The sequence below is a fragment of the Sinohyriopsis cumingii genome, chromosome 15 (genome assembly GCF_028554795.1).
Source record: "Sinohyriopsis cumingii isolate HCF-2022 chromosome 15, ASM2855479v2, whole genome shotgun sequence".
NCBI lineage: Eukaryota > Metazoa > Mollusca > Bivalvia > Unionida > Unionidae > Sinohyriopsis > Sinohyriopsis cumingii.
In genome coordinates, this window is record NC_142975.1 from 52949668 (window position 1) to 52969291 (window position 19624).

Consider the following 19624-nt stretch of genomic DNA (forward strand, 5'->3'; position numbering starts at 1 on the left):
AACATTATCTCATCTATATTGACTCTTTGATATTGACCACTCCAGTTGCCCAGTGGTTAAGAGTGTCCGCCTCAGATGCAATAGGTCGTGGGTTTGAATCCCAGTTGAGTCATACCAAAGACTTATAAAAATGGTACTAATAGCTACCTTGCTGTGAGCTCAACATTAAGAGGTTTAGTGTTAGGACTGGTCAGCCTGGTGTCAGGATAATGTGACTGGGTGGGACATGATTCTACATGTCTGTAGCATGATGCTCTGGTGCTAGACATCACTATAAGCTGTCACACTGCAGACATCGCTGCGATATGACTGAAAAATTGTTAATGCTGCATTAAAAATGAAATCACACACGCACTGTCTGATATCCATGGAAAGCCTCATAATGAGAGAATACTGCCATGTTTTCAGTTGATTCATAAGGTTGGTCATTTGCCAAATTATAATAAGATATGGAGTTTTCAAACTGAAAAAGGGGCCCCGAGTGGCCGAGTGGTCTAAAGCGCTCTCCATTACGGATCACTGCCATCTCACCTCTGTCTGCATGGGTTCGAGTCTCGGATTCCGCTAATGTGGGTATGTGAGAAAGCTTGCCAGTAGCTTCTCGTGGGTCGGTGGTTTTCCCGGGTTCTTCCTCCACCATTAATACTGGCTGCCATGTATAGCCTATCATGTGCTGAAAAATGGCGCTAAACCCTACAACAACAACAACAACAAATTGAAAGAAAAAAAAAATTACAATTTACAGATCTCCCTTTATGTAATGTAGTTTTTGGGGTCCAACTGCATTATGTATTGAACTGCAATATCTGGCATGTGCAGTCTATGGCCTATGAGTCACATAAAGCCCAGTTTTATCTGGTTACATTTATATAATATGGGTACATTTTAAAATTGCTGTTTGCCAGTGCCCTGGAAAAAGTTACACATAGCAGCCTGTGCAGTATAGTGAAATCAAAATTGTTGTGAATGGATGAAAAGATGTGTAGCAAGTGGTGGGGTTGGAAGTAGATTTTTAAAAAGCAGATTTGTGGTATTTGTGCATTTCATTTTATCAGTATGTATGCTTGTGTTAGCAGTTAATGGCATGTCAACACAATAGTGGCTAATTTATATACTTACTTATAAGTCAAGTCAAACTGCAGACAACTTAGACCTTGATCTTCCATTGCATAATAATATCAGCAGATCAAAGTCTGTGTTGTTTGTTCACTACAGTTAAGGTGCCGAACAAACTGCGTAGACTCAGATCTGCAGGCACATGGAATATCTGGGTCTATGCAGCTTGCAGGTGAAAAATTGGACACAAATTTTAGGAAGATAAATCCTTCCTTATAAATGTAAACACGAAGTTCAACAAGAAAAACTATGAAAGATAAATATGTTAAAATTTTGCAAAATATGTATAAAATAAAAGATAACCAAAGCACATATTAATAATAAGGAAAGATATACATGCTGCAGACTGCACGGACCCAGACCTGCTGTCACACAATGCACTGGCTCATCTGGGTTATATTTGGTTTCATGTTGTTTTCTTTCAACCAATATAGTGATTCATTTGAGCGGTCAGTTAAGTACAGGTTGATTTCATTTACCATATATACACACCTATAAGAGGAGTCCAACTGCAAACTGCTCAGACCCAGACCTACTGTCACACAATGCACTGGCTCATCTGGGTCAGTGCACTTTGTTAGGAGTAATTAGTAGAACAATGACAGACCCTGATCTGCAGGGACATTATGCTATGGCAGATTGGGATCTTTTGTCGTTTGTGGTTGAACTTGATTTATAAGCATGTATATACAGTAAGGGGAAGTCTGTACATGGTGATAGCATGCTATATCTAGAACTGAACTGTGCTATAATGAAGGTCTGTATATGGGTTAATGGTGTGCATAACATTAGAGGAAAAAAATTATATGGACAATTGAGTATGATGGCAACTAATAAGTTTGTCAACAACAATTTACTTAAAGTGAATATTGCAAACATTTAAAATTACAAGGTAACTGAACAGTTAATAAGAAATTTCCAAGTTCTTAAAAATTCAAATGAGAGAATTTGTCTTGAGGTTTTCGGAAATGTTACATTTGTGACAGAGGTCCGCACTGAATGTCGAGGACATAGCTAGTAGCTCCTTTAATTTGTTTAATTTTCACAAGAATATCCTGTTTCCAAGTTTTCATCCTCTTAAAAATGGCAAAACCACCTGGGTCTTGCTGTAATGACAGTAAAGAACACCTTTTCTAAAGGATGAAAATGACTATCCTTGTGCTGAATTTTACAGGTACTAAAAATATCAGGTTTCATTATGGCATTGCATCATGCAATCGTTTTAAGGTTATCAACATGGAAAACTGCATGCTGTTGGGCTGAATAACCTCATATCACTTTTTTCCTGTCAAAAATGAAAGTTGATATATTTTGTATGGATATAATAATTTTAGTGGAATACCTAAGTATAAGAAACTGAAAAAGGATTTTTTTACCATGTGCCATATATCACCAGGTCTTTTTAAAAAAAAACCTGCATCATTTATTGTAAATTACAAAGTATTAAAAATGTAACAAGAAACTGAATTTGTAAATAAGAGAAAAAGAAAATGTTTTATAAAAATAATTATGTACTTACCAGTAGTTCAAAGATTCTAATAATGGATACAGGCAGGTGTGACTAAACTCCATAACCCCCTGTATTTTCCAGTCAATTGGTACGCTTTTCACTGAAAAGGGGTATCATCTTGTTACAAGTTTGCTTAGTGTATTCACATCGCTTTCAGTATGGGTATGCTATTTTTCAGTACAAAAGTATTTTGTGGGTCACACATTACAAAAAAATATCGGTGATAACAATAACAATGATGATGATGTGAAGAATAATATTTTTATTGTTGAAGAGTCTTTATTATCATTATTATTATTATTATTATTATTATTATTATTATTATTATTATCATTATTATTATTATTATTATTATTATTATTATCTTTATTATTATTATTATTATTATTATCTTTATTATTATTATCTTTATTATTATTATTATCTTTATTATTATTATTATTATCTTTATTATTATTATTATTATTATTATTATTATTATTATTATTTTTCAGTAGTATCATTTTCATCACTGTAACATCAAACTAACTAAACGAAGAATCTAAATACAAATTTTATCTATGTTTTAACAATACAGCTCTCCCTTGATAACTCTTGCACAACTGGGTAAAAAACCCACATAAACCTCACTATAAGCAGGGACTGAATTAGTGAGAATTTTAATTTTAAAGGAGATGCCATCCCCACTGGACATCTAGAAAAATTAGAGGTGGGGTAACAGGGATGTTTAATGGCTGAATACTTGTTTTATGATTGTGTTTGGAATAATTATCAATAAAGAGCTTTTTAATATCTAACCTGTTGCTATTGCATAGCTTTTTAATATCTAACCTGTTGCTATTGCATAGCTTTTTAATATCTAACCTGTTGCTATTGCATAGCTTTTTAATATCTAACCTGTTGCTATTGCATAGCTATTAGGAAAATACTCAGATGGAAATTCCATCATCCCGTTATTGTGAACCAGAACACTGAATCACCCCTTCTTTGACAGCCAGATACACTGGGCATGTGTGAATTAGGACCCTCATATATTTCGGTTGCCATGATGTAAGCTTCATCAGTGTTTACATAACCACCTTTTACATAGTGAGCTAGTTATTTATCATCATCTTGTGTGCTAAGTATTCTTCATGAAATCAGGACTATACTCGGATCAATTTTTTTATCAGTTTAATTCAGCTGTCCTTGAGATTTTTTTTATAGACTTGTTCAATATATGTGGTGTACTTCATGGCATTTTATTTGTTCATAAATCAAATGGTTTTTTTTTTGTATTCAAATAAGATTTTCTAAGCTGCATGGTAGGTGTTTTATTTAATTTTCCCCATCCTTCAATTTTTTCAGTCTAGTGATTTACCTGCCAAATGAGAATCTTTTGTGACTGTTGTAGTAGAAAATGTATCAGTCCTAGCTGTCCCTCTGTGAGTGTGTTGGTCAATTTTCTTCTCTTCCTTTTTTTAAGAGAAACAATGCTTAGTATTTACTATTACAGGCCTATTCCAACATGCATACATTTTCACAAGGCCTCTCCATTGGGATCAATTCTCACCTAGGAGACCTGATCAGGTATTTCACATTGCAGAGACCATTGTTTCATTTTCTAATGCATAAATGGACTCACTCTTGTATCTTGTAATCTCTAAATACCCCTCCCCTGTTATAATAATAATAATAATAATAATAATAATAATAATAATAATAATAATAATAATAATGACTTTATTTAAAGAGGGTAACAATTAGCTAAGAACTAATCTACCTTGAGGCCCTCAAACCTTTGGGTGAAACTTCCTTTGAGTATCTTGCCCTGAATACATTTATTTAGCTCATCATCTGTCAGACAAAGAAGTGAGCTCTATACCCCATCCATAGAGCAGGATGTATCAGATTCATTGGGGAATCAGGATTCTGTTCCTCTCCTTTGCCAACAGTTATTTTAGCAGTTTCTAGCTTCCTTTGGTTGCTGTGTATCCCTCCAAATTGAGATCCCCAGTGTGAGCCGTATCTGTGCAGTGGATGATCATGATAGACTTTTATGTCCAATTAGGGCTCTCCATTTTTACTTAGCAGCCTCTGAGGGGAGAAGGAAGAGTAGGAAACATCTTTTCCTACCCATTAAAGGTTCAGCTGATATTTCAGTTTCCACCATTTCTAGGTGGATTGCATTAACTATCAAGAGAACTTAACAATCCCTTGATGATAGGACCCATCCTTTATGAAAATTAAAGTCCTTGAGGTTCATATCATTGCTACCTCATGGGTCTATCTAACTCATGGCTGCCTCAAGGGCTTATCAAACTCTTTGCTGCCTCATGGCCCTATATTACTCTGACTGCTGCCTCATGGCCCTATCTAATTCATTGCTGCCTCATGGCAATATCTCACTCATTATTGCTGCCTCATGGTCCTGTCTAACTCATTGCAGCCTCATGGTCGTGTCTAACTCATTGCTGCCTCATGGTCCTGTCTAATTCATTGCTGCTTCATGGCATTTTCTAACTCATTGCTGCCTTATGGTCCTGTCTAACTCATTGCAGCCTCATGGCCCTGTCTAACTCATTGCTGCCTCATAGCCCTATCTAACTCACTGCTGCCAGTCCTGTCTAATTCATTGCTGCCTTGTGACCCTATCTAACTCAATGCTGCCTCATGGTCCTGTCTAACTCATTGCTGCCTCGTGGTCTTGTCTAACTCATTGCTGCCTCATGGCCCTATCTAACTCATTCCTGCCTCATGGCTCTATCCAACTCATTATTGCTGCCTCATGGCCCTATCTAACTCATTGCTGCCTCATGGCCCTATCTTAGTCTGACTGCTGCCTCATGGCCCTGTCTAATTCATTGCTGCCTCATGGCAATATCTCACTCATTATTGCTGCCTCATGGTCCTATCTAAATCATTGCAGCCTCATGGCATCTTCAAACTCATTGCTGCCTTATGGTCCTGTCTGACTCATTGCAGCCTTATGGCCCTGTCTAACTCATTGCTGCCTCATAGCCCTATCTAACTCACTGCTGCCAGTCCTGTCTAATTCATTGCTGCCTTGTGACCCTATCTAACTCTATGCTGCCTCATGGTCCTGTCTAACTGATTGCTGCCTCATGGTCCTGTCTAACTCATTGCTGCCTCATGTCCTTATCTAACTCATTGTTGCCTCATGGCTCTATCCAACTCATTATTGCTGCCTCATGGCCCTATCTAACTCATTGCTGCCTCATGGCCCTATCTTACTCTGACTGCTGCCTCATAGCCCTATCTTATTCATTGCTGCCTCATGGCAGTATCTCACTCATTATTGCTGCCTCATGGTCCTGTCTAACTCATTGCAGCCTCATGGCCCTGTCTAACTTGTTGCTGCCTCATGGCCCTATCTAACTCACTGCTGCCGGTCCTGTCTAATTCATTGCTGCCTTGTGGCCCTATCTAACTCAGTGTTGCCTCATGGTCCTGTCTGACTCATTGCTGCCTCAATGTCCTGTCTAACTCATTGCTGCATCATGGCCCTATCTAACTCATTGCTGCCTCATGGCTCTATCTAACTCATTATTGCTGCTTCATGGTCCTGTCTAACTCATTGCTGCCTCATGGCATTTTCTAACTCATTGATGCCTCATGACCCTATCTAACTCATTGCTGCCTCATGGCCTTGTCTAACTCATTGCTGCCTCATGGCATTTTCTAACTCATTGATGCCTCATGACCCTATCTAACTCATTGCTGCCTCATGGCCCTATCTAACTCACTGCAGCCGGTCCTGTCTAATTAAGTGCTGGCTTGTGGCCCTATCTAACTCAATGCTGCATGGTCCTGTCTAACTCATTGCTGCCTCATGGTCCTGTCTAACTCATTGCTGCCTCATGGCTCTATCTAACTCATTGCTGCCTCATGCCTGCAAACAACCAAATTTGTCTCCAATCCAACAATTGCATCCGTTTGGAAAACCCTGTGTAAACAACCAAATTTGTCTCCAATCCAACAATTTCATCCAGTTGGAAAACCCCATGCAAACAACCAAATTTGTCTCCAATCCAACAATTTCATCCATTTAGAAAACCCTGTGTAAACAACCAAATTTGTCTCTAATCCAACAATTTCATCCATTTAGAAAACCCTGTGTAAACAACCAAATTTGTCTCCAATCCAACAATTTTCATCTGTTTGGAAAAACCCATGCAAACAACCAAATTTGTCTCCAATCCAACAGTTTCATCCATTTAGAAAACCCTGTGTAAACAACCAAATTTGTCTCTAATCGAACAATTTCATCCGTTTGGAAAACCCCATGTAAACAACCAAATTTGTCTCCAATCCAACAGTTTCATCCATTTGGAAAACCCTATGCAAACAACCAAATTTGTCTCCAGTCCAACAATTTCATCCATTTAGAAAACCCTGTGTAAACAACCAAATTTGTCTCAAATCCAACAATTTCATCTGTTTGGAAAACCATGTGTAAACAACCAAATTTGTCTCAAATCCAACAATTTCATCCATTTAGAAAACCCTGTGTAAACAACCAAATTTGTCTCCAATCCAACAATTTCATCCAGTTGGAAAACCCCATGCAAACAACCAAATTTGTCTCCAATCCAACAATTTCATCCATTTAGAAAACCCTGTGTAAACAACCAAATTTGTCTCTAATCCAACAATTTCATCCATTTAGAAAACCCCATGCAAACAACCAAATTTGTCTCTAATCCAACAATTTCATCCATTTAGAAAACCCCATGCAAACAACCAAATATGTCTCTAATTCAACAATTTCATCCATTTAGAAAACCCCATGCAAACAACCAAATTTGTCTCCAATCCAACAATTTCATCCATTTAGAAAACCCTGTGTAAACAACCAAATTTGTCTCTAATCCAACAATTTCATCCATTTGGAAAACCCTGTGTAAACAGCCAAATTTGTCTCTAATCCAATAGTTTCAGCCATTTGGAAAACCCCATGCAAACAACCAAATTTGTCTCTAATCCAACAGTTTCATCCATTTAGAAAACCCTGTGTAAACAACCAAATTTGTCTCTAATCGAACAATTTTATCCATTTGGAAAACCCTGTGTAAACAACCAAATTTGTCTCTAATCCAACAATTTTATCCATTTGGAAAACCCCATGTAAACAACCAAATTTGTCTCTAATCCAACAATTTCATCCATTTGGAAAACCCCATGCAAACAACCAAATTTGTCTCCAATCCAACAGTTTCATCCATTTGGAAAACCCTGTGTAAACAACCAAATTTGTCTCTAATCCAACAATTTCATCCATTGGAAAACCCCATGCAAACAACCAAATTTGTCTCCAGTCCAACAATTTCATCCCTTTGGAAAACCCGGTGTAAACAACCAAATTTGTCTCTAATCCAACAATTTCATCCATTTGCAAAACCCCATACAAACAACCAAATTTGTCTCCAATCCAACAGTTTCATCCATTTAGAAAACCCTGTGTAAACAACCAAATTTGTCTCTAATCCAACAATTTCATCCATTTAGAAAACCCCATGCAAACAACCAAATATGTCTCTAATTCAACAATTTCATCCATTTAGAAAACCCCATGCAAACAACCAAATTTGTCTCCAATCCAACAATTTCATCCATTTAGAAAACCCTGTGTAAACAACCAAATTTGTCTCTAATCCAACAATTTCATCCATTGGAAAACCCCATGCAAACAACCAAATTTGTCTCCAATCCAACAATTTCATCCCTTTGGAAAACCCTGTGTAAACAACCAAATTTGTCTCTAATCCAACAATTTCATCCATTTGCAAAACCCCATACAAACAACCAAATTTGTCTCCAATCCAACAGTTTCATCCATTTAGAAAACCCTGTGTAAACAACCAAATTTGTCTCTAATCCAACAATTTCATCCATTTAGAAAACCCCATGCAAACAACCAAATATGTCTCTAATTCAACAATTTCATCCATTTAGAAAACCCCATGCAAACAACCAAATTTGTCTCCAATCCAACAATTTCATCCATTTAGAAAACCCTGTGTAAACAACCATATTTGTCTCTAATCCAACAATTTCATCCATTTGGAAAACCCTGTGTAAACAGCCAAATTTGTCTCTAATCCAATAGTTTCATCCATTTGGAAAACCCCATGCAAACAACCAAATTTGTCTCCAATCCAACAGTTTCATCCATTTAGAAAACCATGTGTAAACGACCAAATTTGTCTCCAATCCAACAGATTCATCCATTTAGAAAACCCTGTGTAAACAACCGATTTTGTCTCTAATCCAACAATTTCATCCGTTTGGAAAACCCTGTGTAAACAACCAAATTTGTCTCTAATCCAACAATTTCATCCATTTGGAAAACCCCATGCAAACAACCAAATTTGTCTCCAATCCAACAATTTCATCCATTTAGAAAACACTGTGTAAACAACCAAATTTGTCTCCAATCCAACGATTTCATCCATTTGGAAAACCCCATGCAAACAACCAAATTTGTCTCTAATCCAACAATTTCATCCATTTGGAAAACCCCATGCAAACAACCAAATTTGTCTCTAATCCAACAGTTTCATCCATTTAGAAAACCCTGTGTAAACAACCAAATTTGTCTCCAATCCAACAATTTCATCCATTTGGAAAACCCCATGTAAACAACCAAATTTGTCTCTAATCCAACAATTTCATCCATTTGGAAAACCCCATGCAAACAACCAAATTTGTCTCTAATCCAACAGTTTCATCCATTTAGAAAACCCTGTGTAAACAACCAAATTTGTCTCTAATCCAACAATTTCATCCATTTAGAAAACCCTGTGTAAACAACCAAATTTGTCTCCAATCCAACAATTTTCATCTGTTTGGAAAAACCCATGCAAACAACCAAATTTGTCTCCAATCCAACAGTTTCATCCATTTAGAAAACCCTGTGTAAACAACCAAATTTGTCTCTAATCGAACAATTTCATCCGTTTGGAAAACCCGATGTAAACAACCAAATTTGTCTCTAATCCAACAATTTCATCCATTTGGAAAACCCCATGCAAACAACCAAATTTGTCTCCAATCCAACAATTTCATCCATTTAGAAAACACTGTGTAAACAACCAAATTTGTCTCCAATCCAACGATTTCATCCATTTGGAAAACCCGATGCAAACAACCAAATTTGTCTCTAATCCAACAATTTCATCCATTTGGAAAACCCCATGCAAACAACCAAATTTGTCTCTAATCCAACAGTTTCATCCATTTAGAAAACCCTGTGTAAACAACCAAATTTGTCTCCAATCCAACAATTTCATCCATTTGGAAAACCCCATGTAAACAACCAAATTTGTCTCTAATCCAACAATTTCATCCATTTGGAAAACCCCATGCAAACAACCAAATTTGTCTCCAATCCAACAGTTTCATCCATTTAGAAAACCCTGTGTAAACAACCAAATTTGTCTCTAATCCAACAATTTCATCCATTTAGAAAACCCTGTGTAAACAACCAAATTTGTCTCCAATCCAACAATTTTCATCTGTTTGGAAAAACCCATGCAAACAACCAAATTTGTCTCCAATCCAACAGTTTCATCCATTTAGAAAACCCTGTGTAAACAACCAAATTTGTCTCTAATCGAACAATTTCATCCGTTTGGAAAACCCGATGTAAACAACCAAATTTGTCTCTAATCCAACAATTTCATCCATTTGGAAAACCCCATGCAAACAACCAAATTTGTCTCCAATCCAACAGTTTCATCCATTTAGAAAACCGTGTGTAAACAACCAAATTTGTCTCTAATCCAACAATTTCATCCATTTAGAAAACCCTGTGTAAACAACCAAATTTGTCTCCAAACCAACAATTTTCATCTGTTTGGAAAACCCCATGCAAACAACCAAATTTGTCTCCAATCCAACAGTTTCATCCATTTAGAAAACCCTGTGTAAACAACCAAATTTGTCTCTAATTGAACAATTTCATCCGTTTGGAAAACCCCATGCAAACAACCAAATTTGTCTCCAATCCAACAATTTCATCCGTTTGGAAAACCCGGTGTAAACAACCAGATTTTTCTCTAATCCAACAATTTCATCCATTTGGAAAACCCCATGCATGCAAACAACCAAATTTGTCTCCAATCCAACAGTTTCATCCATTTAGAAAACCCTGTGTAAACAACCAAATTTGTCTCCAGTCCAACAATTTCATCCATTTGGAAAACCCCATGCAAACAACCAAATTTGTCTCCAGTCCAACAGTTTCATCCATTTAGGAAACCCTGTGTAAACAACCAAATTTGTCTCCAATCCAACAATTTCATCCATTTGGAAAACCCCTTGCAAACAACCAAATTTATCTCCAATCCAACAGTTTCATCCATTTGGAAAACCCTGTGTAAACAACCAAATTTGTCTCTAATCCAACAATTTCATCCATTTGGTAAACCCTGTGTAAACAACCAAATTTGTCCCCAATCCAACAATTTCATCTGTTTCTAAAACCCTGTGTAAACAACCAAATTTGTCTCTAATCCAACAATTTCATCCATTTGGTAAACCCTGTGTAAACAACCAAATTTGTCCCCAATCCAACAATTTCATCTGTTTCTAAAACCCTGTGTAAACAACCAAATTTGTCTCTAATCCAACAATTTCATCCGTTTGGAAAACCCTGTGTAAACAACCAAATTTGTCTCTAATCCAACAATTTCATCCATTTGGAAAACCCTGTGTAAACAACCAAATTTGTCTTTAATCCAACAATTTCATCCATTTAGAAAACCCTGTGTAAACAACCAAATTTGTCTCTAATCCAACAATTTCATCCATTTGGAAAACCCTGTGTAAACAACCAAATTTATCTCTAATCCAACAATTTCATCCATTTGGAAAACCCTGTGTAAACAACCAAATTTGTCTCTAATCCACCAATTTCATCCGTTTGCAAGAGAATTTTTACAGATTACATTATCTTGGTCCATTCTTGAACTGAACATTTGAAATTTGCTCTTCCATTTTAAAATTGAGGGGACTTTTCTGAATGTAGAAAGGACTGAATAGAGAAGTAAAGGCTTGAAAATATGATGCATGAATTCAGTTGATTTTTCAGTTTTGATAAATTAGCTTGAATCCTACAATCGTTGCTCACTGTAGAATAGAACCTGCAACGTTACATTTTGTTCTGATGTTATTGTCCAGGGCTTATCATGATATGGGGGTAGCAGTATGGTATATACAGTACTGCTACAGCATTGCAGATCTAGCAAGTATAGCTTTCAGTAAACATATGCGTCATGCATAGAACTTGCCTGTTCACTGTGACCCACTGAAGGCTCTGCACAGCATTTCCCAAAAACTCATGAATCTTTCATGATAATGAAGTCAAGCTCACTGATATGCACATCTGCCAGTTTTAGACACTTTTAGAAGTTCTGATTTTTGATGCTTTATCCCAATGATATGGCCACCTGCAGTCTACCCCCTTTTTCTCATTAAGGACATATGGACCTAATCATCAATACTGCATCACCTATTTTCACCTGGCCTAATTTGTAGCTGAATAATAGTCAAAACATCATCACTGTGACTCACTTAATTACAACGAATTGGTCTACCTCTTTGCAACAGAGTTTTAGTGTGCAATATGTTTGTAATCATGTCACACACCATTATTGAACATTTGGATGTTTCTCCAAACTTGTAACTGTCTTGGAAATTCTCAGTATCTCAGTATTTTTCTGCCAATCACTCTCCAACCCAACCCAATCATCAACACTACCAAACACATCAATATTCATGGACTACCATAACCAATAACTATTTTGTAGACTCTACTTTTACAAAGAGTTTTATTCCGGTATTATTGAAGTGAAATTCTTACAGTTTTTACAATACTTGTTGGGGCCCCAAGTGGCCGAGTGGTCTAAAGCGCTCTCTGTTACGGTTCATTGCCTTCTCACCTCTGTCTGCATGGGTTCCAGTCTAGGATTCAGCCAATGTGGGTATGTGAGAAAGCTTGCCAGTAGCTTCTCGTGGGTTGGTGGTTCTTCCCGGGTTCTTCCTCCACCACTAATACTGGCCGCCATGCATAGCCTATCGTGTGCTGAAATATGGCATTAAACCCCACAACAATAACAACAACAATACTTGTTTGATACCGTGTATTTGTGAATGTTATCTACTATGCAAAACTCTTGTGATCTCATCCAGTTCTCATAGCAGTGTCTACACCTGCATCACCTTATCGCAGCTCTGGAAAATCAGGCACTAAATGAAGTGAATTTAAGCAGAAAGACCCTTATTTGTTGGTGACCTTTCAAGCACATTTGATGATGTGCGATATCAATAGATAAAATGCTTGACACCATGGATTAGGCTGTGTGTAACGTTTCTATTGATCCCACTCTAATTTGAGACATTTTTAACTCAAAGTCCAACAAATGTTTTATGCTTCAATTGGAATTGATAGTAAACCAAGGATGCAATTATATGCTAAACTTGTAGAAAAAAAAGAATTCAACAAGATTTTCATTTATTTTTTGTGAAATTTTGTTGAAGTCAGACAAGTGCCTCATGCTGAGCTGGATATGAATTATCATACTGTATGTACTCACTTATAAATTTCATCAAAGTGTAAACAACAAAGATCTGCCATAGTGTAATATGCCTGCAGATCAGGGTGTATGTTGTTTATTCTACTGGTTACTTTTAACAAACTGCACAGACATAGATCTGTTGGCACATTATGCAATGGCAGATCTGAGTCTGTGCAGTTTGCAGTTGGACTTGACTTGTAAGCAAGTATTTATGGTAGTAACATTTGGCACATATTTAATGGCAAAAATAAAGGAATGAACAAGAGTTGTCTTTATTTTCAGAGTCAAACTTTTGTTGTGTGTTTTGATTGGAATTTATTTTGAACTTTTCATGCAACTAGGTACTAAAAAACCATCTCACAAAATGAAAAAAAGGAATTGAATGAGACATCTGGCTTCATTTTTTCGCCTCCATTTTCCCCACATAAAAATAAAAATTGTGTCTTCCAGAGACGAATGCTATAACAGTGGTCTATAAATACTCTTACTTTGGAGAAAAGTGTTCTGGTTACGGTAAGGGACCACTGTATATAAATCCAGATTCTGGGATATATGGAGATTTAACATAATTTTTTTCCAGATTTGCTCTTGCACCTTCTTTCTTATGGCACAAGAAACTGTATTTCACTGTATCCACTATAATGGTCTTATTTTGATCAAACTTGGTCTGTAAGCTTGAGGTCATCCAAAGAGTTCCATTATGTTGATGTAATCTTGCATCTGAATGCATATAAGCCATATTCCCAGACAGTGTCATTTTCTTTAAAAGTCAGAAAGAGTGTTTGAAGACCCAAGTCTGTGCACGTGACCAAAAAAAAGCAATGTCATCCAGTTGAGAATTTGCTGACTTTTCTTATACCAGTAAGCCTATAGAAAATAATTGGAAATTCAGATCTAAATAAAAGTAAATAAATTGTGTGTCTTGCTCAAAGCATTTAGTACATGACACTTACAAAGAAAAAAGATAGCTGGTAGACTTAATATTGTCAGATATCATCACCATATATATGCACATGTGCAAACACTCACATAATCAAATCCACACTCACATTAACTAAAAACATATATTAAAGTTTCTGTCCTTTACAATCTATTGGATGGCAAAACAGACTTAAATAGATGCAGTTTTTGTTGCTCTCAATAGTTATATAAGGCCTCTGCAAGTGTCATTAATGTTCATCACTGTACAGACTTGATGGTGCTAGTGTCGAAACTTCTTGGATGGGTTCTCTGACTAATTCTGTTCAGAATGAGTTGTTTTTGATCACATTAACATTAGCGATGTCAGTACTGGATCCAGCCCAATCACAAGATATGCTTGTCTTTTAGGAAAATGTATATACATGTACATGACATTTGAGACCGGCAGAAAGTGGGGGGGGCATAATATTTTCAAGTTTAATGTGGGCTTAACAGGTAACAGCAGTAATTATAACACATATGTCCAGTACAGGTGTTAATGCTTTATCAAACAAATCAATTTTACAACTATGAGCTTGTGCTTATTATCGTCTTTCAATAATTCTGTTTCATGGCTTAAAATCATCGTGAAAAGCATGGGTCAAGTAATAGCTATTTTAACAACATTAAGTTAAGGACTTGAATAACAAATCAGTTCAGTGCATGTGAGTTGTGTTCCATACGTACAGATGGTGGTCCTATTTCAATGGACATCATACACTCCCGAGTGACTTCTGTCAGTTTCTTGTTGGCAGTATATGCAAAGAATCAAATTCTTTCCCTTGCTGGTGTGTTTCACAAAGTAAAACCCCATCAGCCAGGAGTTCTGAAATTTAATTTATTTTTACTTGTCTTTGCTTCCTTTGCTGATAGTTCATTACTTACTGAATCACCTTAAAAATAAATCACACTTGAATACTATTCTAACCAATAAAATAATCGCGCTTTGCGTTTTATATATCTGGCTTCAGTGAAACATTGCCAGTGTTCACATCTGGCAATGTTTCACAGTGTTGCCAATAATACTTAATACAGATGGCTTAAACATTTCTCATTCAAGGCAATAATAAGCGATAAGATTTGTTCTTCAACACATATCTAGCATCTCTTTGATTTACCAATAATGTAAGACCAATTGTGTTGTTCCATGATGTGAATTTCATCTATGCAAATTCGCAAAATGGGCTCAGTCTTAGCTGTCGTTAAAGTACTTAAGCATCTCACTATTATCAGCCAATTAAGAAATATGTGAAAAGGTGGTTTATATACCTGACCTCTTTGCTTTTTAATTCATGCTATTTAAACTGCCACAAGGATAGTTTTGCATATTCAGCTCCAATCATGACTGTTTACCCTTTATGCATGCTACATGCTGCGGGTATGTACTGATTTTTTTTGTTTTGGAGAGTGAGATTTTTTCAAAGAGATATGGGAGGTAGGGAGGATAACATTTTTTTGCGTGATATGACATTTATGGCAGGTATGTGGTTGACAGAGCTTCAACATTTCTGACCCGATTTTAATCAGACTTGGTCAGCATCATCAGTATGTCTGGTAGGTTTTATTATAAACAAAGGGTTATTTATAGATTAACAATGTGATCTTGCATAATACTGGATGAGCTTCACAGCACTCTAACAACTACATACTTGTATATTTCTGATAAGAATTTGATCACACTAGTTAAATGGTCTTAATCATGAAGATGTTAGAGGAATTTGATTATGAGCAAGACCTTTGAATATTTATGATGTAATCTTGCATCTAATTTCTAATTATTGTCATAGACAATTTCAGTGATTAAAGAAATGATCTTGCATCTGATTGGCTGAGCCTATTCAGGAGACTGATTTTCAGTTTAATTTCTAATTATTGTCATAGACAATTTCAATGATTAAAGAAATGATCTTGCATCTGATTGGCTGAGCCTGTTAAGGAGACTGATTTTTGGTTTAATTTGTAATTATTGTCATAGACAATTTCAATGTTTAAAGAAATGATCTTGCATCTGATTCACTGTTGGCTCAGGGATGTAGAATCAGACTGATATTGCTACCTCCTGCAGATTGTAAGAGGCATGCTACCTGCATGCTACCTCCAGCATGTTGTAATAGGCACCTAATGGAGGTGTCTCAGTGGTTAGTGTGCCAGGCTTGTGAGTGAAAGGGTGGTGGTTTGAATCCACCATCATTGTGGCTACCATGGTCTCATCTTGGGTAGGGCACTTTACTCCAATTGTCTCGGCGCTAAAAAACCTGCTTATGTTGCTGTGCCATGAAACCTAACCAAACCAATCTTAATTGCCTGAGGTTTTTACCTCTCTTGATCTTGAGCCAATATTTTTCATTTGATGTCGATAAAATGTAAATTAGGTTTATACTGTCAAGTTCTTGGACAAGCTTGATCATGGAAAAGAAACTATGTATATTAATTATCTTCAAAAGAATTTTTTAATGAAACTATAAGAGAATTGGTAAACTCAGCATGATACAAAGTTTGGGAGATAGTTTCAATATCAATAGGGCTTGTTACAATAATTCAAAGGCCTGATTAGTGAAGTTATGTAAGCCAGGTGAGTGTTATCTGGTTCACTTGGACCTCTTGTTATGGATTGATGATGTATGAAAAATTAATGACTGTGAATAATTACTGCCAATCCATAATATTAACATACAATCTGTACCATGCTAGACTTCATTTCTGGTAGGTGAAAACATTTGGTTTACTTTGGTCTTAATCAAGCATGAAAGTTCTCTAATTCCATTATCATAGAACTTCTCAAACTTATTCTTGAAAAATTTTGGGATAAATATGAACTTGTGGTTAGCAATAAAAATTTAGTTCTAAAACAAAAATTTCTGAGGCTTGAAGGTTTTTGTTAACTAATAGAATCAAAATGGATAAAAACTGAGTCATTTACCTACTCAGTCGAGTCTGAAAATGGCATTTGATTTAGATGAATGCCACTGATTATATGGTATTAAAGTATTGAATACAGTACCACAAAATTCTGAATTAAACAACTCAAATATTTCTTCCAAAGATAAAGTTTTCTAGTTTATCTGACATTTTTATTGGACAGCACTTTCTAAAATTGACAGAAACAATTTCCCCTGACTGAAATAATTACCAGAATTTTATTATGAAAATGTATTTTTCAGACGATTTAAACTTTAAATATCTGTTTCTGTACCACTTGTCTTAAACAAAAAAATATCTAAAACACATCCCTTAAATAAATCATTTCACCACAGGAATCACAGTGTGAAACTGACAAGCATAGAAGTTGGTACTTAGCTGGAAGCTGGCAGAAGTCCTATTTCTTGTTGTTCTATGGTCTAAGTGTAGTATATACACTTACAAGAGCTTGTTAATTTATTACAGTTTTCTTGCAAAGCTCCAAAACTTCTGGTGTAACATATTTAGTAACGTTGTTTCTGGATATTGCAGTGCAGCAGAGTCTTGATGTTCAGTATTGAACACTAGATTTTACCCCTCTAACGCTTTTGTATACCTCCATTGCTATAAATGTGTCATATTATCTTCCTAAAGCACATCAAGTTGCCTAATGAAACGCATACCCCCTGCCCCCTCCATTGCTTCTCAGCAGTATTTACTTAACATTTCTGCCCCCTCCATAAGATCTGCAGATAATAAATCTTTGCTGAGGAGGTAATGGGAGTATAAAAGCTTTTTAACGAAAACATGTGTTTGAAAATGATAAAGGCCAGAGTGCGTGTTTGCAATGGCTATTGCATATTTCCAAGCTGATGAAGAGATGCAGACACTAAAATTAGGATATTCATATCAAAATGTACATCTAGCTTAGTAAGACCTTGTTGAAATGTGGGTCAGACTCGCTTGATATTTCATATTACCTTATCCAAGAAAAATTTACTTTTCCATGCATGTGGATATGTTTGCCTACATGTATGGATCTAGAAGCATGTGGAAGTTTTGCAGACTGTTACATATTAGTGGTACATGTGTTATGTCCACTGGTCCATCCCATAACAACGTTTTTGTTAATGATGTTCATGTTATTTTTGCTGCTGTTGTTTTAGCAGGTTTTTATTAATCTGTTGGAGAGAGAGAAAATAAATTTGTAGACAAATTAACATGGCTCATTAAAATCATTTGTTTTCTTCTTTTAAAAAAAAAGTAATTGTGGTTGACATTGGACTTTTAAGAATGTTTTGAAAATTTCATGAAAATTGGTTAAAAGGTGAGAGGTAATGATTTTAAATTATATCATTACTATAGTAAAGGACTCAAAAGGTGACTGACTGAACTCCACAGTGCACATGTTGTTATAATAGGTCAAATATAATTATGGTTTTTATGTTACCCAGACTACCCAAATTAAATAAAATTTCTTGCATCTTGTATTCATGAATGATTCACCAACCCCCAAAAATGGAGCCCAAATTTAATTTAAAGGAAAAACCTGTAACAACTATGTGAATAGAGTGGTCAGCATATTCCAATGGAAAGTCAGTTATGAAATAATTAATTGACATTCAGCATGCTTGACCAGGGTCAATTGCTTTTTCTTCTTAAGGTTAGAATGTTATTTGTTGTGGATTCTCCATTCATTTAGACAGAGATTTTGCAGTTCTGATTGTTTTGCAAGTCAAAAGGTCAAAGGACAAGGCCACGTGACCCCTCTTGGTAATAAGCAAACTTTTCTCTAATTATATTTTCTTCTATTTCAGGCAGTATCAGCCAAGACAATATGAGCAACAATGTTCATGATGTCTTGCGTCATGGGAGCACAGGAAGTGCCGGAAGTTTCCGTAGTAATGGTGGTGGGAGTGGTGTCAATAGCCCAACAGCACCCAACAATACTCCCCTCGTGATACCGCAGCCTGTTAAACCAGCTACAAAGGCAGGCAAAACTTATCAATGTAAAATGTGTGATCAGGTAAGCTTAAATATGTCATTAATATTTCTGGAATGGATCCAGAATCCTAAGTTCACGTGCTGGATCCACATTTCTGGATTATCATTTTCACAGAACTCCAACTGCAGAAAATAGCCATTTTTCCATCTTGGGAGCATTTAGAGATAAAATGAATGAATAAATTTAGATACTTGTACAAATCTCATTATATGTTAAAGTGAAATACATGATAAAGTTTGGAGTTAGGCAACAAATGTAACTGTAAGATGTTTGACTCCATGCCATATGGTGTCAATTTTGTCACGATTATTTGTCCAAAGTGGATACATCCATTGTCTGATACCAGCTTGTACTTGTTATACTTACCTGATCATCAGGGAGACTTCCTGATGCTGACTTTAGAATTTGGGCAAAAAGTGGAAACAACTGGAAATCTCCCTGGAATTAAATAATAATTTACTTATATTATATGTATATATATTTATGATGACAATCACCCAGAAATGAAGAAGAAATTGCCTCAATTGTGCATTGATGTGCCATTATTGATGCAGA

General features: G+C 36.1%; 1 protein-coding gene across 7 annotated transcripts in view; it reads left to right on the plus strand.

Annotated features, from left to right (window-relative positions):
• The window catches only part of LOC149781801 (uncharacterized), a 440127-nt gene that overhangs the window by 375340 nt on the left and 45163 nt on the right, over window positions 1–19624 (plus strand). For all 7 annotated transcript variants that reach the window (XM_089935960.1, XM_089935961.1, XM_089935962.1 and 4 more), the window contains one exon: window positions 18882–19090. In XM_089935960.1, coding sequence (XP_089792086.1) covers window positions 18882–19090 — 209 coding nt within the window. The remainder of the gene's footprint in view (window positions 1–18881; window positions 19091–19624) is intronic.